The following is a 24,601-nucleotide window of genomic DNA, read 5'->3' as shown; positions in this document are numbered from 1 at the left end:
ATACTGTTTTGAGCAAATAGTTAAAGGACAGACATTTAGTGCTACAGATGGAAGGCTAAAGAAAGTAAATAAATAAATTTTCCATTTACACTTTGATATTGAAAACTAGCTTATTTTCAGCCTTATGTGGCTTTTTGTTCCTTAGGTGGAGGAAAGCTGTGCTGAGGGTAAGGATAGGTAGAGTCTAAGGACTGAAATGAACATGTCTACCTGGGAAATTCATCTGATGAGGTAAACACAAGTTATTCACTACCAGGTAGCAAGAACTGCTTCTTGTTAGATGAAAACACGATTGAAAGGCACTGCTACATTGTAACAACTGCTATCCCCAGTGCTCCAATCGGCTGGACCTTACACCTTACAGACTCTAGCCATCAGCTCTCATACTTACTGGTGAAGCAAGTCTGTGGTTCAGTTTTTAGCAGACTTAGCTAATGTGATCTGCAAAGTAAAACATAAAAGTGGCAACAAGCATGGATGACACTGATATAGCTGCACAGGCTGTAGCAGCTCTTAAATACTGTATTTTCTTCAGTTGCTAAAGAAGACTTCTTTGAGATCAGGTCTATAACTTTGTACAGATACAATAATCCTAAAACTGTAAACAGGATCAGGTGCTCAGCCTAGATTTTTATGGGTTTTTGCTCATTTCAAGTGGAGCTTTTCGGACTTTTACTACTAGCAAGATAATATCATACAGTCCATAACGGGACGGTATCAACATGAAGTATGGCAGGACATTTTGTTACCTACCCCCAGCAACAAGCTTATCTGTATTACCATCTTTAGAATTCTGATGTCTACCATTTCCTTTGTCTTATTTAGCTAGTTCACACTCACTCTGTCAGACTTCTCTCCAGTAGAACAGACATATTTGGAGTATGGGTCACAACAAATGTGCCGTTAAAACATGTGCAAGAAAACACAGAAACGTTTTATTCCAATTTTTTTAGTAGCTTAATGGCAGAATTACCTGAAGTTTAACTGAACGTGAAAACAAAGAATAGGAACAAATCTGAAAGCAAAGAGGTTCTTTTTTTTACTTACTTCAAGATGTGAGGGCACAGGATAAACCTTTCACACTGAATCAACAGTCAACAAGTGTCACATACCACTACTTGGACACAATACTTCCACACAGATACCATCTACCCACTTTACTTCTCATGCGTTGTGGTATTATTCACTTTTCAATCTATTTACATGTGCAGTCACTTTTTGTTGTGCCAACATTTGTTGTTTTGAATGAATGAAGAATAAAACTATACATACTCTTAACTGATCAGTAACAAAAGAATATAGTTCTTCTATTTGTAATCAAATTTAATTATCAGACACTTTTATCTAACATTCATTTGCTGCTTCTACTGCTCTTCCATCTCTTTCTTCCTCTTCCTCGTCTTGCTCTTGCTTTTGATTTGAAGTTGGTTTATTTCCAGAAGAAGCTGAAATATGACAATCAACCGGTCATTATGCAGCGTAACCAACTGGCTGTCACTGGAGCTTTGTGTTGTATTGTACCTTTTGAGTTCTGCTGAGCTTTGCTCCCTACATAGTAGAGCCAGAAGAAGGCTGTGATCAAGGCGAGGACGGGCAGAGTCCTCATGAGATAAGTGAATACTTCTTCCTTTGGGGCTTCTGAAATTCATCGACAGAGGCATCTGATCAGGTGCACACAGGTTATACACAGTCCACAGGCTGGAGTGATAACTCCATGCCAGTGTTTTGAGTTTTGTGGATTTATGACTTGTTGTAGGTTTTCCACACACTTTTGAGTTTGTTAACCACATTTGTTGTTTTGTTCCTTGGTTGTGGGTTCCCTTTTGTGATCCCTGTCTCTCTGGTTGTGTCCACATGTCTGTTTGGTTTGTCTGTGTTCTGCCTCCCTAGCTGTCTGCTGTCTGTGTAATTTCCTGTTTTATGTTGGTAGTCACTTGTCTTGTTTGCATCGTGTTCTGTTTCACTTCCCCTTGAATCATTTAGTGTGTTCAGTTCAGTTGTGTTCCCATATGTCCACTTCCCCTCATCATCTGCTTGTGTATGTATTGTCTCCCTTTATCCCTCAGACCGTTAGTCACCATCCCCTAATGTCCCCAATTCCTAATGTTCTAGTATAGTCTCCCAGTATAGGTTTCAGTTAAAGCAGGAGCATCAAATGCATTTTTACACTGCGGGCCATATGGTGCCCACTTAAGTGGGCCCGACTAGTGAAACTCTCCTTCCTGTCAGTGTGAAGAAGTTACATATTTAACAGTTTTTCTACATACTGAAGAAAATGCTGCTGTTGAAAAGGAAGAAAACAGTCAGCATGAGATTTAAAAACGTCATTGCCCAGACTGTTGTCATTGTTTTGTTTTTTGAAAACAAAAAAACAACAGAAATGTCTATAGTAGAAAGAGAAAAAGAGAAACAATCAATCACTTTGAGCGGAAGCACGAGCTCCAGCAGCTCTACGCTGAGGAAAAAAGATACATTTGCTTATTTTGTGCAGAATAACTTCACGTTATATTGATCAGCAGCTGCCCATATTAAGCTGTGATCGTCACCAGGTAACGTGGGCGTGTTTCCTATATCAGCAGGTTTTAAACAGCTGACAGGTGAACAGGATGTATGCAGGTAAACCCGACGGTCAGTCGAGCTCATCGGTTGTGTTGTGAGGAAAATCTCGGCTTGTTATTTATGTTACAGAAAGACACGGGCACGACGACAGGTGGAAGACTTTCTGATTTAATTTTTTTAACATAATTTCACTGTTGTCTGAGGATAATATTGACACGTGTCTATATTTGCATGAGCTGGAGATGGAGACCTTTCTTGGTCAACGTCATTAATCTTGTCAAACTCCATGAGACGCTGACAGACAGAGAAGACTATTCAGTAAAAAATCCAACATCTGCTGCACGGAGAATGGACTGTGCAAACAGATCTAACCAGCTAGGATAAAAACCAGTTAACCTGGAACACTGGCTCACGTCTCTTTGTGTCTTAGGAATGTCTGCTGCCCTTCCTTCTTTTACATAATGGTGTGATCTCTGCCTTCGCATGTGATTGGCCGCATGGTGTGCCCATTAAAATAAAGTCCTACCCTCCCATGCACGGTTTCTCAGCAAGGCTGAAGATTCGGCTCCCACATAACGACGGATCTTTAATAACAGATATATGAAATTATCTCCTAGGCCGGATGTGGCCCGCAGGCCGTACATTTGACACCCCTTTTATATATTTTTTTTATATTTTTTTATTTACTTGTTGGCCAAATAAAGGGCTTGTCCTTTGTTCACTATATCCACTCCTGTGCATTTTAGGTCCATACCACTCATCTCTTCACAGTGTTGGGAAGGTTACTTTTAAAATGTATTCCACTACAGATTACAGAATACATGTTACAAAATGCATTTTGTAACATTTTCCGTCATGTTACTCGATGAGAGTAACGTATTCTGAATACGTTGGATTACTTAATATATTATCATGCTTTTTACAACTACATGAATGTACTATTGTTGCGTGATGTATTACTATTACTGAAGGTTGTCAAAGGAGCTTGCAAAGAAAAGCGTCTGGACTTCTTTAAGTTGCTTGAAGACGTTTCACCTCTCATCCGAGAAGCTTCTTCAGTTCTAAGGTCAAATGGTGGAGAGTCCCAGATATAAACCTAGTGGGAGTGACCCCCCACAGAGGGACAAAAGGACCCCCTGATGATCCTCTAATCGCCTGAGCCAAGGTGGGAAACTGGGCGTGGGTCCCAATCAGCCAGAGTTTCGGGTGAGCTCATTGTGAAACCTGGCCCCACCTTATCATGCGAATTCCTGAGGTCAGATGGCCCAGGATGTGAGTGGGCGTTAAGGCGTCTGGGGAGGGAACTCAAAACTGGATTATAGATGGCAGAGAGTTGGTGTCGTAAACCCCCGCCTCTGTTCAAAGATGGTCGCTCACAGTGGACATAGATGGCTTCTTTCACTCCTCTTTCAAACCATCTGTCCTCTCTGTCCAAAATGTGAACATTGGCATCCTCGAAAGAGTGTCCTTTATCCTTAAGATGCAGATGGACTGCTGAGTCTTGTCCTGTGGAGGTGGCTCTTCTGTGTTGTGCCATGCGCTTGTGAAGTGGCTGTTTGGTCTCTCCAATGTAGAGGTCTGAGCATTCCTCGCTGCACTGTACAGCATACACCACATTGTTAAGTCTATGTTTTGGCGTTTTGTCTTTCGGGTGAACCAGTTTTTGTCTGAGTGTGTTGCTGGGTCTGAAATACACTGGGATGTCATGCTTGGAGAAAACTCTCCTGAGTTTCTCTGATACACCGGCTACATAGGGGATGACAATGTTGTTGCGTCTGTCCTTCTCATCCTCCCTCGCTGGTGTCTGGTCTTCTTTTCTGTGCCTCTTTGCTGACTTTAAGAACGCCCATTTGGGATAGCCGCACGTTTTGAGTGCTTCCTTTACATGTGTGTGTTCCTTCTTTTTTCCTTCAGGCTTAGAGGAAACATGTTCTGCCCGGTGGTGTAGGGTCCTAATTACTCCAAGTTTGTGTTCCAGAGGGTGATGGGAGTCAAAGAGGAGGTACTGGTCCGTGTGTGTGGGCTTCCGGTAAACTTCGATGTTGAGGTTGCCGTTCTCTTCGATGTGCACGGCGCAGTCCAGGAAAGGCAAACAGTCGTCCTTTGTGTCTTCCCTGGTGAACTTGATGTTTTTATCCACAGCGTTAATGTGCACAGTGAAGGATTCCACTTCTTGTGTCTTGATTTTGACCCAGACGCTTTTCTTTGCAAGCTCCTTTGACTACGATGACCTGGATGACTGAGAACCTTCACTGACATTACTGAAGGTTATTCGACATAACAATACCAACTGGATTTTCAAATATCAATAAGAAATGCGCAACAGTAGGTTGACATTAGGTAAGGCTGCACTTTTTGCAGGAATAGAAAACTATTCCGCGCTTATAGAAAATGGGTCCGCGGCTCCAAACCGTAAAGGGACCTCTGGCTAATATGTTGGGTTTCGTGTCGGGCTCGTAGCCGAAAACTAGCTTTACTTTGTTGCCTGGGTCAACTTTGCTAGCGAGAGACAGAGAGAGGCGTTGAAAGGCTGCTCCAACGGAACTTATTTTTTCAGAGGAAAACACGAACACAGAGTACAGTCGAGTTTTAATAGCTTACTTACAACTGGGCTTGTCAGGCACTCTTCTTGGCTGCAGTGGTTATTATTATATTTACATGCTTCCAGCTCCTGCTTCTGCTCGGTGGCAACTCGTACTTTTTGACTCTCCTTTTTCTCCCTCCCTCGCACTCACAGACACATCACGGGTATAGCAGTCCATTCTGCCTGCAGCACGGACTATACTGTCCATGAGGCTACATTCTTTAGGGTGATGCCTGTAACACTCTGCCTATTGCCTTCATATTAAATCATTTTTTGAAAAATAATTTTTAAAAATATTTCTTCACGTCAAGCGATGTGACATCACGGCAAGTAGAGGTGACATGGGCAGTGAGATTGAGACACAGGCATTTGAGCCTCTTTAATGCATGTTTTGTTTGGGTTTCCAAAAATAGAGAGGGCATAGCCTAACATATGAAAAAGGAAAAGACCGCGCGTAATCCATTTAGTTCAACAGAGTAGCTGTATTCTGAATACCCCCTTTTAAAACGGTAACTGTAACGGGATACAGTTACCCATATTCTGTATTTTAAATATGTAACGGCGCTACATGTATCCTGTTACTCCCCAACACTGCCTCTGCACAACTTGACAAAATATGAACTTAATTTTTGCTATCCTGGTTCCACAGCGGTTTTGTGCCATTTTAAAAATCTACACAATCAGACATTTGCATATGGGATTATGAACCACCATCGTCTTGTTGCATGATGGTGGTTGTTTATGAACCACCATCATCCTAGTGCACGGTTTGCTAATCATGTGAGAGCAGATGTATAACACCGCTGTTGATTTGTGAGTGTACATTCATATGTTTTTAGTGAAACATTACTAATAACGTTCGAGACACAATCAATATTTTTTTTAAATGATGTTTGCTCATAAGACCTGATCATGTCTCGGTAAACCTATATTAGACAACCCAGTGGCTTACATAAACATGTTTATCAGCATTCTGGTGATTTGTCACCTACCTCGAGCAATATGCTGACCTGTGTTGTCATCATTCTTCACTTTTTTCACTTCTTCACGATTTCTTTTGTCTTGAATGTCGAATGTCCCACTTCTTCCCATCGTCTTGACTGTGATGACTGTCCCATTTCCTTTAGCCTCAGTTAAAGATGGTATCTCCACAGTCACCCTGCAGATGTACGTCCCTGAATCCTCTGGTCTAACATTTGAGATACTCAAAGATGAACATTTCTTCTCTTCGTTTTTCAGAGACACGTTAGGCTGATCTCTCCTAATTTCTGTTTGATTTTTAAACCAGTTCACTCTAAATCTTTCAAACTTCCCTGTCCAGCAGCAGGTGATGTTTACTGTCTCGCCCTCCATGACAGAAACATGAGGACTCTGGGTCACAACAAATGTGCCTGATGAAACACCTGTAAGAGATAAAGTGGAACATAATATTGTAAGTTATTTAAAAATAATATAAAGTAGTGATTGCACATTGGAAATAAAGATGACATGACAATCATTTTTGTCAAGGGCAGTGGATAAAGACTGTGTGGAGTTGAGAACAGAAGACCTAAATCCAGACAAAACAAATCATGGAAACAAACTTAATATTAACTGAAAGCGAGTCGTTTATTATGGCTGACGGAGAAACACAAAGCAATGCACAAGGTAACCAAGCTGAGAATAAACAATAACCTAAACTGGGAAAACTAAGCATGAAAAACCCTAAATGTGAAACTTGGCGTGGATACATAGACACCTGGAATAGGTGGGCAGGGGCAGGGATAGCTCAGTAGATAGAGTTCTTGCCCCATGATCGGAAGGTCAGGGGTTCGAATCCACTGAACGGCTACCCTGAGGTACCCCTGAGCAAGGTACAGTCCCTACACACTGCTCCACGGGCGCTGCATTGGTGGCTGCCCACTGCTTCACTGGGTGAATGGATTAAATGCAAAGGAGTAATTTCCCTACGGGGACTAACACATACACATTGGAACATGGAGACATGACACAGAAGAGTACTGTGGAAGTGGAAACACCTGGCAAACACAGCTGACACAAATGAGCATGATCCCACAGGGGAGGCAAAACTGAACACACTGAACATGGAACACCAGACTGTCAAAATAACATAGGAAACATCGTGAGACGTAGACATGACAACACAAGCTTGACGATATGACATGGAAAACGCAGACATGAAACACATAACAGACTGGGGAGACCGAATGATACACAAGGAGAGGAACACGGAAAGAGATAAGGGGAACGAGGCACAGGCATAACTAAAAATCATGCACAGAGGACAAGAGACAGAAAACGACACATAAACAAGGGAGCATGGATGAAACTTTAACTAAACAAAACCTAACTAAGACATATTTATAGTAACACTAGAACTTAGCATTACGGTAATACGGTAAGAAACATAAAAAATAAACTCAAATAAACTTCCTGACAACTTTTAGGTTGTCTTTTACATCTATCGTTTCAAAAACCTTGAATAAATATAACTTCTTCATTCAAAGTCTAAGTCAGAAATCTATTCACTCTCCTTTTAACTGTTGTTTGATGTCCATAAGTTGTTTAATGTGGTTCACTATATGTTCAGTCACTTAACATGTGAAGTCACTTCCTTCATGTGAATTCAGCTAAACTTCACTCAGTTTCCTGCTCAGAACTAGCCATGCACTGTAAATTTGTCATGAAAATGAAAGTGATGGGCTTAAAAATGCATAAAAGCACTTACATTCAACTATGTCTATATTTCGCTATTTTCATTAAGCTTTATGTTTAAGCAGGTCCCCCCTTTTTTTTTTTATCTCGTCCAGTTCCTGTGCATTATAAGTAGGATGATTAAAGTCAACAATAATTTGAATGCTAAAAATTAATTCTGTATAATCTGAGTACTTTTAGAAACTTTAGTTTTCAAGTTATGTGAGAATTCCATGAAAGCTTAGCACCCATTAGATTTTGATTATGCCCAGAAATCTAGCTTTGGTTTATTTTTTTATTTATTTTCTCAAGTTAATTTAAAAATGTTAAAGTTTTTAAAGTTTGCATCTTTAGAAGCACACATGATCCTACATTAATATTGATGTTTTTACTCACACCAAGATGAGAGGGCATGGAGGAACAAAAGTAGCAGACGACCCAGCAGAAGACTCATCCTCGTACAATTCACCGTTGAATACTGATACTTGTGACAACTTCCCTTGAGAGTTACAGATATCACCTTTGTTCCCCACCCCCACTAGCCCAAGATGTAATTTAGGCTTTTATACGGCAGTTATGTCATTTCCTTTACTCAATCAAATTAATATTTTGTTATGCAAAATTCAGTACATAAGAAAATATTGTCAGTGTTGTCAAAACTCAAACACATGAAAACAAAAGATTCCCCGGAGCATTAGATTAAAAGTCACAGGCTAGAAAATGTAACACAAAAGACAACACCATTAAAACTGTTCTTTAATTAGTATTAACAAAAAAATCAGACAGCTATATGGCGCTGTATTTAGCGCTTAGGTAAGATCGTGTTCTTTAACATATTTAAAGTGTTCGTTCACAATTGCACATCAACACATGTTGAAAACACTTTGCACCGAAATAACTACCAGACTGTTTCTGTTTTACCCTGTGCAGTTTATCTCATATTTACGGTAAGTGGTAAGTTTATTTAAACTGTATAATGTTTCCATTAGTCTTTACGGTCATTAATGTAGGTAGTACACAGGAAACATATAGAACACAATGAATAACTGGGTACATTGTCTCATGTCACACATCAGGTATTCAGAGTGTGTGGGAAAATAAAACTCTACATGGAGACCTGATGGTGAAGAAAGTGTCACAATTATTTGGTACAAGAAGTCTTTGTGCAGAGAAGTGCAAATTTAAAACATAAAAAGAGCTTTTCATACTTTTCATACATATTTATGTTAAATTTGTGTCTTTCCTATAGAGGCTGTGGTCATAGGACAAAGCTAGCTGACCTGTGGCTACATCGCTCAGCTGGTTCACGATCAATACAGAAGGTAAACTGAAACTTCCAGACTTGTTCCCATTGTATGTTACTTGTCTTTAATAAAATATTAAGGCACTATGTAGCATACTTGTGAATTTAATTAAATATATCCCTGTTGTGCCATTTTCTCGTCCATTTATCAACTAGAAAAAAGAAAGAAAAGCCCAACCCTGTCCCTCAGAATCTCAAAAAATGAGCAGCAAAGAATTTTTTAGCAGCAGTCATGGACACTACTTCTATTTTGTGAGAAGGGACAAGAGAGGGATGGTAAAATGAAAACTGCATCCAAGACAGAAACAACACAACTTCAGACATGCTAACGGGAAGCTACAGAAGAACCCAAAGTGATGTTGAAACTGAGCGTATGCTGAGCTGAGTCTTGCTTCCAGAGCCTCATCTTCAGCACTTAACAGAAGTACTGATGAGTTAGGAGTCCAGTAGCCTTTTAGCCTTCAGTCCTACTCTTACATATAAATAAAGTAGAATCACTATGGTAATTGCTTTGAAGTCTCTTTGGGCAGGTTTTCTGCAAATGCTTTGTGTTGTCGGTTTGTGTTTATGCTCATTGGGATTGAGATTTCCATCAATATGTGTAGCCCCAGGTTTTACTATTAACTGGTAATTATGTGACAATGCATTTCAGGTCATGTTATGGAGTAACGTGAAAGTAATGGATCGAGAAGTAACAAATTACTTTCTCTGGTGATTAATTAAGTAACGTACTGTGATATCTTTAAGAAAAGTAACAAGTGGTGTGTAATGCATTCCCTTAAAGTATTTAAAAGTAGAATGGGAGGCAGAGCCTTCAGCTTGCAAGCCCTCTTCTGTGAATCAGCTTCCATTTTGGATTCAGGGAGACAGACACCCTCTCTATCAAGGCCAAGTGGCCAGCGTGCAAAGGCATTGCCCAAAAGCAGACTCAAAACACTGCTTTTTATTTTTAGACAAAATTTTAATTAACACAAGGATCACTAAGGTCAAGGAGTGGCAGAGAGAGAACGTCACAGGAGCGGGACCCACTGCAATAGCGGGAGAATATGAGTTACTTCCAGAGCTCAGGTTGAAGATAAGTATGATTGCAAAAGGAGTGAAAGAAGGTTTGCTTATTTTTAGCAGTGCGATGCAAGGACATAGAAAGGGGTGGTTCCCCTAGTGAGTGTCTGAGAGATGGAACTTGTAGAACGAGATGTTTGACCTTTCCTTTCCATTTCCAGACCTAAGGTATGTTGCAGCAACCAGAAGGGCAGATGGAGATTTCAGACTTATTCCACGTATTCCACGAAGACCTGAGGTAAGAGGAACAGTAGTTGGCAGGTAAGTTTCTGACAGGCAGTGAGACAGGGAGGAGGATCAGCATCAGAGGAAATCTGGTTCTTAACAGAGGCGAGTTAATGTTGATCCAAAGGTGCAAAAACTGGAAACACAGAGAGTGCAGTGTTACTGGCCCTACTTCTGCTGGAGGTTTCTTCCTGTTTAAAAGAGTTTTTCCTTCCCACTGTCGCCAAAGCGCTTGCTCATAGGGGCTTACGTGATTGTTGGGGTTTGAATTGAATTGGAAATCCAGTGAGTTTACTGTAATACTGATTTGCATTTTTCAAAACATCATACCAGACTTGGTAGTTTTAGGGTAACGTGTTCTTACTAACATGTTTCTGATCCATTTGAACAAAAAGTGTCGTACAACAGAAGGTGAAGAGTAAATTCCATAGCATACAATCATAGTGCAGCAAAGTTCAAGATAGTCTGTATATGAGTCCCCTTGAAACTGTAGCGCTATTGGGGAACTTTCATGAACGTTAAACAACAATACACACTTCTACTGTTAAGTGATAACAAATGGAAGTTGTTTCTTTTCGTATTCATAAAGACTCTAAATAAGAGTCTTTACGTATGTAGTGTGTAGTTTAAAGTCTACCAAACGGAAGTGGCCTAGTCCTCTCCTCTGGCCTGTCAGTGTGATGACAAACAGGAAGCCCTTTAGCCACAAACCACTAAGTCACTAAGTCACCACGAACATTACACACACCATGCAACATGCATGTTATACCTATATATCCTTAATTCTTCCATCTTTGTATATATTATATAGTAAGTCTGTATTTTGTCTTGTAGTTTGTCCACCAGCTCGCACTGGAACAGTTCGCAGCCAAGTGTGAAGCGGTGGGAATGAGAATCAGCACCTCCACATCTGAGGTCATGAGCCTCAGAGGGAAAAGTGTGGAGTGCCCACTCTGGGTCAGGGACAAGTTCCTGCCCTAAGTGGAGGAGTTTAAGTATCTCGGGGTTTTGTTCACTAGTGAGGTGATATGAGGTGCTCCGGGCACATCATACCGCACTGCTAAGTACACTGCTAAGCAGTATCCTATTACACATTAATACTCAAATATACTCACATATACATACGCAGAGTATACTTTCATTCAATTCAATTCAATTCAATTTTATTTATATAGCACCAAATCACAACAACAGTCACCTCAAGGTGCTTTACATTGTACAGTAGATCGTACATGCCATCCATGCCCTCTATATATGTATAGTATATATATATATATTTATATAAAGTATAAATTATTATTATTATTATTATTATATTCTGTATACAGAATCTGCAGAGGAGCAGTCTGTCCCACTGTGTTAATGTGGATGCCCGGTGTACGTTACAAACCCCTCTCAGAATACTTAGTGGGACTCTGAACAACTACAAATATTCTCCTTTTGATTACATTACAATAGGAATGAACAGGTTATAGTACAAAAAAATTACATTTGAAAAAATTGTAAAAACAGGGTGTTTTTTGCTGTTAGACCATCCATTATGGCATCATCCTTTTCTGAAGGCAGTGAGACTTTTAGCTTTTCAGGAAGATCCCCCTCACCTCTACCCCCACCCTCGCAGTGGGGTCTAGACTCTTGCCCCATAGACATTGCAACATTGCTTTTAATGAGAAGTGGAAATGAATGTGGTGAATGGGAGGTGCAACAGTGGGATTTTGAAATGGTAGACATCCATGACATCACCGCAGGAAGGAAAAGGTTCAAATAACAGAAATAATGTTTGCCTTAAAGTCTTTTTTTATTTTTTATTTAGCTAATTCTGATTGGTTTCACAGAGGAAGGACTGCTTTCAGTCAGCTGATATAAAGAGTTAAAACACGAGTATAAATAGTCAGTACTCTTCCTGTTTGGATCTTTGCTAAGGTCCTTTTTAGAAGGTAACACCGCCCCAGTTTTAATTAGAATTGAGTACCTAACTACACTATACTACAGCGGGCGATCGTGGCTCAAGAGTTGGGAGTTCGCCTTGTAATCGGAAGGCGGTTCGAGCCCCGGCTTGGACAGTCTCGGTCGTTGTGTCCTTGGGCAAGACACTTCACCCGTTGCCTACTGGTGGTGGTCAGAGGGCCCGGTGGTGCCAGTGTCCGGCAGCCTCGCCTCTGTCAGTGCGCCCCAGGGTGGCTGTGGCTACAATGTAGCTTGCCATCACCAGTGTGTGAATGTGTGGATGACTGGATATGTAAAGCGCTTTGGGGTCCTTAGGGACTAGTAAAGCGCTATATAAATACAGGCCATTTACCATATAATCAATGAAGGCACAGAGAGTCTCATGATGTGAATAACTCAACTCACATGAATCTGTTAAGAATTGAAATTTGTCCGTGTTACATAACACATATATGGTTGTATTCAACCTGCTTTCTCTAACTCCTTTCAACTTTGACTTCAATTGTGACGAGCTGCATAGTAGAAAAATAGAAACACTGAAGAAAAATTGTTTCTCTTTGTGAATCTGTTATCTTGACATGCGTCTTCCCCTCTGACTATCTTACCCTACTTGTCGCACTAATGTAATGTTTGAGTGTGCTGTGCTGAATGTAGTCCTGAATGTAATTGTGCACACAGCAAACAGAACAGCGCTGTCAAGTGACAACAGGCACACAGAAGCGCGGAGCCGAAAGACACATTGAGACTAACTGAAGCTCATAGTAAATGGTGTAAACATAATTTTGGCCTGAATAGACCTCCACAGACCGACATCTAGCAGCACGCAACAGTCAAATCAGATGAAGAGCATCAACACCACAGAACTAAAGCCGTGCTGACACACAAGCAGCTCTTTTTCAAGTTAACTTTGTCCCAGCTGAAGTGCAGTTCACAGTTCAAAAGGTGCATCACATTCTGTCATATGCTCAGTTTACACAGAGAGTGGGCTTACGAATATAATTTTTGTCACAAATATAGGTCTCATAGCTGCAGCAAGAGACTGTCATGACATTTACACCTTCTTTTCCCCTCTGGAAATATTTATTATGCCTAAAATAAGCTATTGGAGATGATTGTGTCTCTTTTAATATTTTTTTGTGAATGAGTCACAGCAGTGGGTAAATGTGAACACTTTCCACCTACCAGCTGCCCTTTCAACAGCAGTTTACAGCTGTTTTCAAATGGTCCTTTTATGGTAAGAAAAAGGATTCAGCAGAGTGCTTTCTACATTTCATTGTGCTTAATTCACTGAAATCAGGTAATTCTCATTTTCAGTGATTTGTAGCCTCCTTCTTTGGATTGTGTTTAGCATAGATACTGTGACGAGAATTTACACTCTTCAGTTTTTGTTTTTAAATGTGGGTATTGGCTGTTTAACCACAGGATGTTTCAAAACTGCCAAGGGCTAAAGCTGTTGCAACAAGGAAGAGAGTGTTCTGCTTGTCAGCTTAAAAGTGAAACAGTTTTGAGACATTAACTTTCAGTATACACAAGATAGTTCCACAAGCATGGGTTTATATTTTATATGGGTTTCAAATTCAAATCAAATTCAAATCAAATTCAAATTCAAATTTTATTTGTCACACACACACAACCATACACAGTATGACATGGGGGTGAAATGCTTGTAGCTGTACAATGCCCGACCATTAAATGACAGAAGAAAAGTTTTACAATATTTACAATTTACAGTTTACTACAAAATTTACAAATTAACTTAGGAATTTACAGGAAAGAATGTGCAAATAGCAGAAGAGATTATAAAGATTATAAAGATTATAAATTATAGGAATTATAGGATTATAGGAAATGTGTGGTGGTGCGTGTGGTGATGTGTGTGAGAGTCCAGTCTTATAGTGACGTGTGTGGGAGAGTCCAGTCCTACACCTGGTTCAGGGCCCGAATAGCCTGGGGGAAGAAGCTCCTCCTCATTCTCTCTGTTTTGGCCTTAAGGGAGCGGAAGCGCTTCCCAGACCTCAACAGTGAGAAGAGTCCATTGTTGGGATGGGAGAAGTCCATCATAATCTTCCTAGCTTTGGACTTGCACCGCTTGGTGTAGATGGGCAGCAGGTCAGGGAGCTCTGATTGAATGATGCGTTCGGTTGAGTGCACCACTCTTTGCAGATCTCGTCTGTCCTGCTTGGTGCTGTTCCCAAACCAGGTGCAGATGTTTGCCGTCAGGACGCTCTCGATGGTGCAGGAGTAAAAGTTCTTGAGCACCTTCAGTGGCAGATGGAAGTCTCTAAGTCTTCTGAGGAAGAAGAGACGCTGACGGGCTTTCTTAACCAGGGAGTTGATGTGGCAGGACCATGACAGGTCCTGAGTGATGTGGACATCCAGGTATCGGAAACTGTCCACTCTCTCCACTGGCGTGCCACTGATGATGAGGGGTTTTATAACTATTATATGAAGGTATTTTCTTTTCTAGTGTATCTACATCACATATTTTATTGCAATCAAGTACAAGTATTTCGGCAGACCTATTTTCAATATTTTGCAATTGTTGTCACTCTTGATTCTTTGCACAATGCATAAATATCTTCCTTTAGAACATGAGCAGATTTTGCGTTGGGGTCAAGTTTTTCTGGAGTTTAAACATCCTCTAATAGTAAGAATTCCTGCAGCTTTTGCTGCCATCTAGTGTAGCATGCCTTCACCTTCACTGCCGTACAGCAAATTATTACAATAGCCAGAGTGTTAAGGTACTGCTGTGGCGTACTCAAGTTGCATTAATTGGATAGTGCAGTGGTATCATTACTGTCTTCGGAACAATAGGCCAGGCTTAACAAATTCTGTGTCAGGTGTTTTGGTTGGGTCGACTACTGGAACAAGGCGTATATTTACAAGGACTGATAATATGAAGTTGGTTAAATGCTACTATGCCAGCCAACCCAATAAGAGAGGTTATATATGTGAGAACTATAGATGAGTAGAAACCAAACATCCAAAATGGCCAAGAAGCATCCTTTTAGCTCAGCAACATCAGCTGAAACTACTATCTAAGCTAGAGATCCCGAGGCTACAGCACAGTGGGAACAACAGTGACCATTATAAATATCATGAGCCAACCTGGCCAACCATCCCAACTACCAGTATCACTGAAACCAATGAGCTCATACAGGCCACTGCCACAGTAATCCCAGAAGCAATTATATATAAGATCAAAGATGCATATAGACGAAGCCCCTGTGGAGAAGGCTGGAAGCCACAATCAGGGAAATCCTGAAGGATGTTCGTCGGTTTACTGAAGTGCCGAAGGGTTTGCAAATTTATCTGTTTTGATTTAGCCTCAGAACGTCAATATACAATAATCAAATAGACCCAAAGATCCTTTGCATCAGTGGCCATGCGCTCAGCACGGCCTTGTAAGCCATGTCCTGTGGATGCCAGTTTATGGTCTACAGAGACCTCTTGTGGACATTCTGAAATATTGCTTGTGATGAATGAGCTACCCCAGCAGAAGGTGATGCTATTGTTATTTATGTAGTTATTCACAACTTTGCTAGTTTACTACACACACACAGGTGTTCTGTCCATAGTATGCACGTGATGTCAGACCTTCTGGGACACGCCCACCTGTCGGTCAAAAACAGTAGTGAGGTCTGCCCTCAAACCATCCTCTGAATGTCTTTGAGATTAACTTAGTCGAAATGTCACATAGTTGCTCTGCTATCAGATTCACTCATCAATGTTTATTTGCAGCTACCAGAAGGACCCAGAGTACAGAGTACCTCCCTTACAGGTCAAATTGCGCAATAACCCCTTCTGTCAGTGGCAGCTTCTTTAAACTGTAGGAATTATTTGCAGTGTAAAAATACTCAACTCTCATGGCATGACATTAAAGTAATAAATTAATACTACTGGAACTTTTCTGGTCAAAGTCCAAGTCAACAAAAGATAAGATTTGTGTGTGGTAGTTGGTTTAAGGTAGATATGTAGCCCTTAACTTTGCTTTAATTAAATAAGCAATTTCTTGTTCTTCACCTCCCACACAGCGCCATTATTTTACCCATCCAGACTGAAAATACATCTAGCTGTCTGTACTTTGAAAGCTTGCATCCTGGCAGCAGTGTTAGGTGATGGATTCTCTACAAGTTACATGTAGAGGTCACCGAAATGGAGCTCTGGGAGAGACGTTGCTATTTTCAGGGATTCAAATAAAGCTGCTGGGGCAGAATATGGATCACAAGTCTACAAAATTCATAGTTTCTCTTCATTTCTCCATTTTTTTCTCCATGGATAGATGATCCAAGTAGTCTTGGCTAGATACCCCCCCACACCAAAAAAAACCCCAACCTTTTGTCCTGGAGTAGATCTGACTGTCCACTGATTGGTTGTCACAATGGAGTAATGTTTTACCTGCCAGGTAAAACTATAGATTAATGACAGTTAACCAAACTTCTTTACTGCTGCAGTTTTCTGAAAAAAGACTAAGGCCACACTTGTATACCCCCACATTTCAGCTGGTGGACCTAAGAGAAGACCGCAGCAACCGCCCAGAGGAAGAAACACCTAAGATTACAAAGGCAGACATTCAACAATTAGTGTCCTGAATTAAGAACCAGGACCTGATGATCCATACCTATTGGCTGGGTCTGAAGGGCTGAACAAGCTAATGGTACACCATGTTTGGCTAGAGACACAAAGAGGGCTGCCAACAACAGACTAGCTAACACAGGGCCGAACAATCATAATCATGGTGGATCCCCACAAAAGTACAGCATTATCAAACTCCCAGCAGATTGCCTGCCTCACCACAACATGGAAGCTCATCTCATCGCATGGTAGCAATCAAGATGAACATGATCACATCTCCGAAAGGCACTGAAAATAACAGCAAAGGGTCAAAACAGCGGCTCCTGGTGGATAGAGCTCTAAAGCCAGGCAGACCAACCTGAGCATTACCGTCAACTACAAGAACTCAATACCCTACAAATGGTTACTGGGGTGCTTTGCCTTGTATAAGGCTAATAGTGTGCCAATAACATTGATCAGGAACTCAGTGGGACTGTGGAATACAACACTGGAGGCCAACTTGAAGGCAGTGACACAAGTCACCATTAAGTGTGGAATATACCAAGATGATGCACTGACCCTGTGGCTGTTCTGTAAGGACTCAACCTCCTAAAACCTTCTCAACACTAAGAGTGAATACAGATATAGATTCAGCAGTGATTTAGGAGTGGAGTGACATCAGCCACCTCCTGTAAATAGATGACATCAAGCTCTATGCCAAAATTGAGTGAGACATCAACCGCAACCTCGAGCAAACCACTAGTCTAAGAGCATGGTACTCTAATGGGGTACGATGTGCTATGAGGTTTTAAAGACAATATAGGAGCTGATTATTTGAGACCTTGTATGTGATGGTATTTTAAATTCTGGACTTCAAAGGGTGTCAAAGAAGAGTTGTCAATTTGGGAGAAATGTGCTCTTTTGTTTCTAGTCCCTGTCAGTACTCTTGCTGAAGCATTTTTGATGAACTGAAAGCTTTTTAATGATTTTTGGACATCCTGATAATAATGAATTAGTCCAACATACAAGTAATACATTTATGAACTAATTTTCAGCATCTCTCTGAGACAGGATATTTCTCATTTTAGAGATATTATACAAATGGAAGAAAGAAGTCCTATGTATTTGTTTAATATGCGCACTGAAGGACATATCCTGGTCAAAGACGACTACAAGATTCCTCACAGTGTTACTGGAGGCCAAGCAGGGGAGATTTGAGGTTCAAACTTTTAGTGGGGCCCAGCCAAAACAATGACAGAAAAGCCTAGCTGCAACTTTATTTAGATAAAGTCATTGACAATGAATCCTTCAGTAATTTTTTGTTTTAAACAAACAACTTTCATTTTAAACAACTATTTGTAACTTTTGTCACTAGACTGCTTCATTAGTCTGCACCACTTCTTCAAAAAAGCAACAAGTTAAACAGAATGTGAACATTTCCAAACATGGAAAATAAAGTTCAGTCTTAATCTTATTAAAAAAAAAAAGAAAGAAATCCAGAAACTTGTGAACAGAGATTAAAAATATATAATTTAGTGACAGTACTATTCACTCTTTGTGGCTACAGTGAGCCTGTTTTTCACTGCAGAGCTGTAGTCGGGCGTGGTCTGCGGCGCAGTTGCGGAGGGGATGGATGCACCTGAACACCATCCCCAATCACACCTCGCCAGCTTAAAACAGAATGAACTGGATTCTGTTGTTCTTGATGTGTGTAGGCTGTAGCCGAAAAGCTGCAGTGTGTAAGTTGGCAGCCGCAATAAAGTGTGAACATGTGGTCGGGTCGAAACTTCGGTTGGGCCGAAACCAGTGGCCCAATCCTGGGTTTTGGCACCACTGCAAATGATGCCCGACAGACTTGACCACATGTTCGCACTTTTCAGTACACTTCTTTATTGCGGCTGTTGCGTTACACACTGGGCTGCACCTTTTCAGTGGATGCACATATTATTCACATAACTGCCATGAATTTCTTAGTTCTGCCAAAAAAGTGATTCCAATGCTAAACATTCGTTCTGCATGACCTTTCTGCCAGCTGACTTGCACCCCACCTGTCAGAATTCTGAGCCCCACTAGTGGGGCGTGCCACATACCAAATCATCAAGCACTTAAAGAAGCATTTAAGTGCTACCACTGCATGCCAAATATCCTTGGGCAAGATACTTAGAAACACCTTAGAAAAAAGTGCTTGTGGGAATGGGTGAATGTACAAGTTATGTGAAGCGCTTTGAGTGCTCAGATTGAGTAGAAAAGCACTATATAAGAACCAGTCCTTGTGGAACTCCATAATTAACCTTGTGAAGAGTCAGATTTTATTCAAATTTTTTGAAAAAATTTTCAAGGAAATACGTCACTTTTTCTTGTTAAGATTTAAGATTGGATGGGCCCCATGTGCTTTTCTGTTTTTTAAGTGGGCCACAGTACTTTTGACTTTGGGAGTGGCTGGTATACAGGAACATCTGTGCTAAATATCGACTAGAAGTCCCCAAAGCTCCAATGGGAGACAGCACCAAAGGGGGTTCAGAAAACCAGGGCTAAGGTCATTTGGGCATGCAGCTGCTGGCCAACCAACCAAACATAATGGTGGTTGACAAGATGTACCAATGCCAGTGGACAGCAACAGGAAGAAGGAGCATGGGACAATAGAGAATTATCAGGAACTAAAGTAACAACTGGAGCAGACGTGGTCCAAAGTGGTCTCAGTGGTTATAGAAGCTTTATGAGCTGTAATTTCCAAAGTGGAAGAGGGGCTCAAGCGGATTCCAGGTACTGGACAGAGACATCCTGAACAGTCTTGTCCTATATACAGCTAAGATACTGCACAAGACTTTCAAACTCCTCTGGTAGAGGACCTGAGCTTGAGGGACTTGCTATACCTTCAGCTACAGCAACTAGGTTAACCAAAGGAAATCAACTGAAGTAACTCAGTTTCCTGGGCATGTCCTTCCTTTTTTCATAGAAGTAGAAAACTGTATCTTCTACGAATTGAGTGTTGTACAACCACAATATATTTTGATATGATAAAACATATATATCAATGTTTTGATAGTTTATTGTTTTTGAGAGCTAAAGTTTGACTGAATAAAAGTCTGTTATTTTGCCCTGTTTGCCTTTTGGATGGGACATGGTCCCTGGGCACATGCCCAGTATCTTCTTTTGATAGCTCATTGGCCCTTAAGAGATGATTTCCCTTGAAGCCTTTTAGGTGTAATCTTGTTCTTTCTTTATCTGAGGATGAATCAGGTGGTTCTTGTACTCTGTCATTGTACATGCTGTTTATTTGTACTGGCATAGTAGTTTTAGGTAGGCTTCGCCAAAGTGAGTGATGTGTGGTTAGAAACTCAGGCAGTAAAATAAAACAAAATGATTCTGTTCATTTAGAGTCTGTATTTTCATCACTCATGACAAAAATTAGTTCAGGCCATGGATCTGGTCTACTAGCACAAACAGAGCAACATAAAATGTTTGTGGTTAAGTGTCAAGAGGATTCTTGCGACGTATACATCGGGGAAACCAAACAATCTCTGGCTAAGCAAATCACAGGCCACAACTCTTTCATCTATTTACACCTACAGTCTAAAGCCACTTCTTCAATGATGATGATGTACACATGGACCGGGAGCCCCCTGGACTGGGAGGTAAGTTCCTTTTTTGATCCCAGAAGGGAAAAAAATAAAAACAGTACAGTAGCCTAAAATAAATGAACTAAAGGAAAAAGGGTCACAGGCACTTAATACTATGAGAGACTGCAAAAATATATATGCACAACAAGAGAGAACTGTGAATTTCATTGATAACTAATATGTACACCATAAATTTAAGAAAAACAGCTGCATGAAAGTATAATGGAAATATATGTGGATTCAAACCCCACAGCATGTCTTCTATCCTGTCTAACTTCTCTCACCCCAACCGGTCGCAGCAGATGGCCCCGCCCCTCCCTGAGCCTTTCTTCCTGTTAAAAGGGAGTTTTTCCTTCCCACTGTCGCCAAAGTGCTTGCTCATAAGGGGTCATTTGATTGTTGGGTTTTTCTCTGTGTGTATTATTGTATACAATCTAAAGTGCCTTGAGGTGACTGTTGTTGTGATTTGGCGCTATATAAATAAAATTGAATTGAATTGAATCTAAATGTCTGTGAAGGTTCTCAGTTATCCAGGTCATCGTAGTCAGTTTTCTTGATTCCCTTTCATACTCCCGCACCAGTTGAAGGGTGTTCCTCCCAAAATGTACGGCAATATGTCTGTGAAGGTTCTCAGTTATCCAGGTCATCGTAGTTTTTGGAGAGACCAAACAGCCACTTCACAAGCGCATGGCACAACACAGAAGAGCCACCTCCACAGGACAAGACTCAGCAGTCCATCTGCATCTTAAGGATAAAGGACACTGTTTCGAGGATGCCAATGTTCACATTTTGGACAGAGAGGACAGATGGTTTGAAAGAGGAGTGAAAGAAGCCATCTATGTCCACTGTGAGCGACCATCTTTGAACAGAGGCGGGGGTTTACGACACCAACTCTCTGCCATCTATAATCCAGTTTTGAGATCCCTCCCCAGACGCCTTAACGCCCACTCACATCCTGGGCCATCTGACCTCAGGAATTCGCATGATAAGGTGGGGCCAGGTTTCACAATGAGCTCACCTAAAACCCTGGCTGATTGGGACCCACACCCAGTTTCACACCTTGGCTCAGGCGATTAGAGGATCATCAGGGGGTCCTTTTGTCCCTCTGTGGGGGGATACTCCCACTATGTTTATATCTGGGACTCTCCACCATTTGACCTTAGAACTGAAGAAGCTTCTCGGATGAGAGGTGAAACGTCTTCAAGTAACTTAAAGAAGTCCAGACGCTTTTCTTTGCAAGCTCCTTTGACAATTGAATCTAAACATACCAGCCAGCAGATCTACTGATGCTGCTGCCCATGTGCAACACAATAAACCATGCTTTGGTGATTACACCACTATAATAAGATTTATAACTGATGCAAGACAACCTGCAGAGGAAGAGACCCAATATCTGGTCAAGTTTGTAGAAAACACAAAACAGGTCATGGACTGAGACCTAATCAGTGAGAGGCTGGTTTACTAACAAGAGTTTTTTTAGAAGGACTTTGTGTGGACTTCAAGAACTTTCATTGTCAGGCTTGTCCCGGTCCATACTGGCAAACATGATCTACGAGCTTTAACATTATTTTTGAAAGTTTTAATCATTTGTCAAAGTACTCTAGAGGGATGCTTATCATTTCAGATAATGTTCTTGTAAAGTTAGAAGTTAAACCAAGACGTGATGCTTTGAGGGTAGCATTTTGAGGATGTTTTGAGAATGCTGATAATGTGCACTTTTATAACATGCTCTGTGGTGTTAAATCTAACATTTTTATTTTCAAACTGGCAGACATCTGGGGACTGTCCGTGTAGTCTTTGCATGTTCTACCTGTGCCTATGTGGGTTCTCCCTTGGTCCTCCACAGTCCGGAGACAAACATTGACTGATGCAAAAAATGCCATAGGTCTAGGTCCAGAAGCTGGACACCTGCTGCCTGCCACGTCGTCGCCACACGCCACTCAGTGGCCAGATGCCAGATGGCTGATGCATGTCACCTGCCACACTGCTGCCCATCACACTGTAGCTTTATGCCGGACAGCGGAACCTGCCGCCTGTTATGCTGTCGCTGAATGCCAGGCACCTGCCGCTGGACACCTACCGCCTGCCACGCCATCATGGGACTCCAGACAGCAGACGCTGGACACCTATTTTTCCCCAGAGACCACCTAAATTCATTTGGTTCTGTCAACACAGTCCTCCTGCTGGCGAGCTTTTAATGCACATCAGGGTAATCAGGATTATGTGTGCTCACTCCTCTGCACTCCTTTGCTCTGTTCATGGGGCATCCACGTACTGAGCTGCACAAGCTCCCCACTGGCAATGCCCAGTTTGTCAGTAGCTCAGACACCTGGCACATAGGACGCTAGACACCTGCTGGACGCCAAATCTTAGAAGCCAGACTCCTGCGACTTGCCACACCATTGCCAGACACCTGCAGGTTGCCAAGCCATCACCAGATGCCAGACGCCATATGCCAGACGCCATACGCCATATACCAGACGCCAGATGCCAGGCGCCATACGCCAGATGCCAGACGCCAGATGTCAGACGCCGGGCACCTGCTGCCTGCCACGCCGATGCCAGACGCAGGACAAAAGCCGCTTGACACCTGCTGCCTACCACAATGTCGTCTGATGCCAGATGTTGGACTGCTACTGCCTGCCACGCGTTGCCGCTGGATGATGCTTGCTGATGGCTGCCACATGCTGATGGATGCCGGGCAGCAGACACCTGTCGTCTGCCACGCCATTGCTGGATGCCAGACGGCCAGACACTTACTCCGGACACCAGATGCTTGACACGGAGACCTTCCATTGTCACCAACGTGGGACCACCTAAGTTCCTTTGCTTCTGTCAGCTCCAGCCTCCTGCCTTGCCACCTGAAAGGGTTCATCTCCATTGCCGGCCACCTCCACCCACCTGGGTCAACATTGCAGACATAGAGCACAGTTACAAGTACCTGAGGATCCCAAAGGCAAATGGGAACCATTAAGAGGTCGCTCAAAAACCACCAAGTACCTGCAGAGGGCCAGGCAAGTCCTGAGAAGTCAGCTGAACAGTAAGAACAAGATTTCACCCCAAGTCCAGCACCCTGAGGTTGTATGCTAAGGGGAAGGAAGGAGGCCGGGGACTGATGAGTGTGAGCACTACGGTTCAGGATGAGACAACAAGCATTCACAAAGTAAGATGGCCCCAACCGACCGTGTGCTCAGTGAATATCTCAGGCAAACCCGAGGAAGAGGAGGCACCATCATGGAAGGACAGGGAATGATTTTTTTTTAGAGGCTGGTGAAACTGTTGGGGATTCAAAATTTTAAAATTAAAGGCACACTGAACCAGCATGGCTATCACAGCATCTTGAAGTGACATGCCATCCCATCCAGTTTGCATTTAGTTGGACCATCATTTACTTTTCAACAGGACAATGACCCCAAAAGCTCATCTAGAGAATGCCAAGAGTGTGCAAAGCAAAGGGTGGCTATTTTGGAAAATCTAAAACATGTTTTGAGTTATTTCACACTTTTTTGTTTGCTACATAATTAGGTGTTCATTCATAGATTTCATGCCTTTACTGAGAATCTACAATGTAAATAAAGAAAATAAATTAAATGAGAAGGTGTCCAAACGTTTGACTGATAGTATATATATATGTGTATAAAACATGCCTCTTCAGCTATAGCATGTAAGTTAACCAGAGGAAATAAACTAAAATAATACTTTACCCGGACATGTCGTTCCTCTTTTCATGGAAGAAAAAAAGATCAGCTAAGAGCTGGGTGTTACCATCGCAGTTGTGTTTGTCATTTTTTCTGTACATTTATTCATATAAACGTGAAATAGATATTACGGTCTCAAAAAATTGCAAAGCTCTCATCCACCCTAAACTGAGCTTTGATTTAAAGTTGTGTCGACTGCTTTAGCCCAACAAACCCTGTAATAATATAAGTCAGTTGTAAATTGAAAAATCAGAGTAGCACTAATAATTGAGCCTCTTTGTTTAATTAATTTTATTAAAACAGCACTATTAATTCAGCGTGTCAAACGAGTTTCAGCACAAAATGTGCTGAAACA

At 41.6% G+C, this 24,601-nt stretch overlaps 1 protein-coding gene across 2 annotated transcripts; it reads right to left on the bottom strand.

Moving 5' to 3' along the window:
- Positions 1-467: 467 nt before the first annotated feature.
- Positions 468-24,402, bottom strand: LOC147336207 (uncharacterized). 2 transcript variants are annotated; one of them, XM_086287661.1, is made up of 4 exons: positions 24,253-24,402; positions 6,136-6,546; positions 1,522-1,638; positions 468-1,445 (listed from the first exon to the last, which is right to left on the bottom strand). In XM_086287661.1, exons 1-4 carry the CDS (start codon positions 24,275-24,277, stop codon positions 1,345-1,347), a joined length of 654 nt encoding a protein of 217 aa, XP_086143787.1. In that variant the 5' UTR covers positions 24,278-24,402; the 3' UTR covers positions 468-1,344. The 2 variants fall into 2 exon arrangements, with proteins under 2 accessions (XP_086143787.1, XP_086143786.1); XM_086287660.1 differs by lacking the exon at positions 24,253-24,402 and adding an exon at positions 8,234-8,301.
- Between the last annotated feature and the right edge of the window lie 199 nt (positions 24,403-24,601).

This window comes from Aulonocara sp. 'chitande type north' Nkhata Bay, linkage group LG3 (assembly GCF_057382095.1).
Source record: "Aulonocara sp. 'chitande type north' Nkhata Bay isolate Kocher_YH1m ecotype deep benthic linkage group LG3, A_spYH_male_GT1.1, whole genome shotgun sequence".
Classification (NCBI taxonomy): domain Eukaryota; kingdom Metazoa; phylum Chordata; class Actinopteri; order Cichliformes; family Cichlidae; genus Aulonocara; species Aulonocara sp. 'chitande type north' Nkhata Bay.
This window is presented reverse-complemented; position numbering and strand designations above follow the sequence as displayed.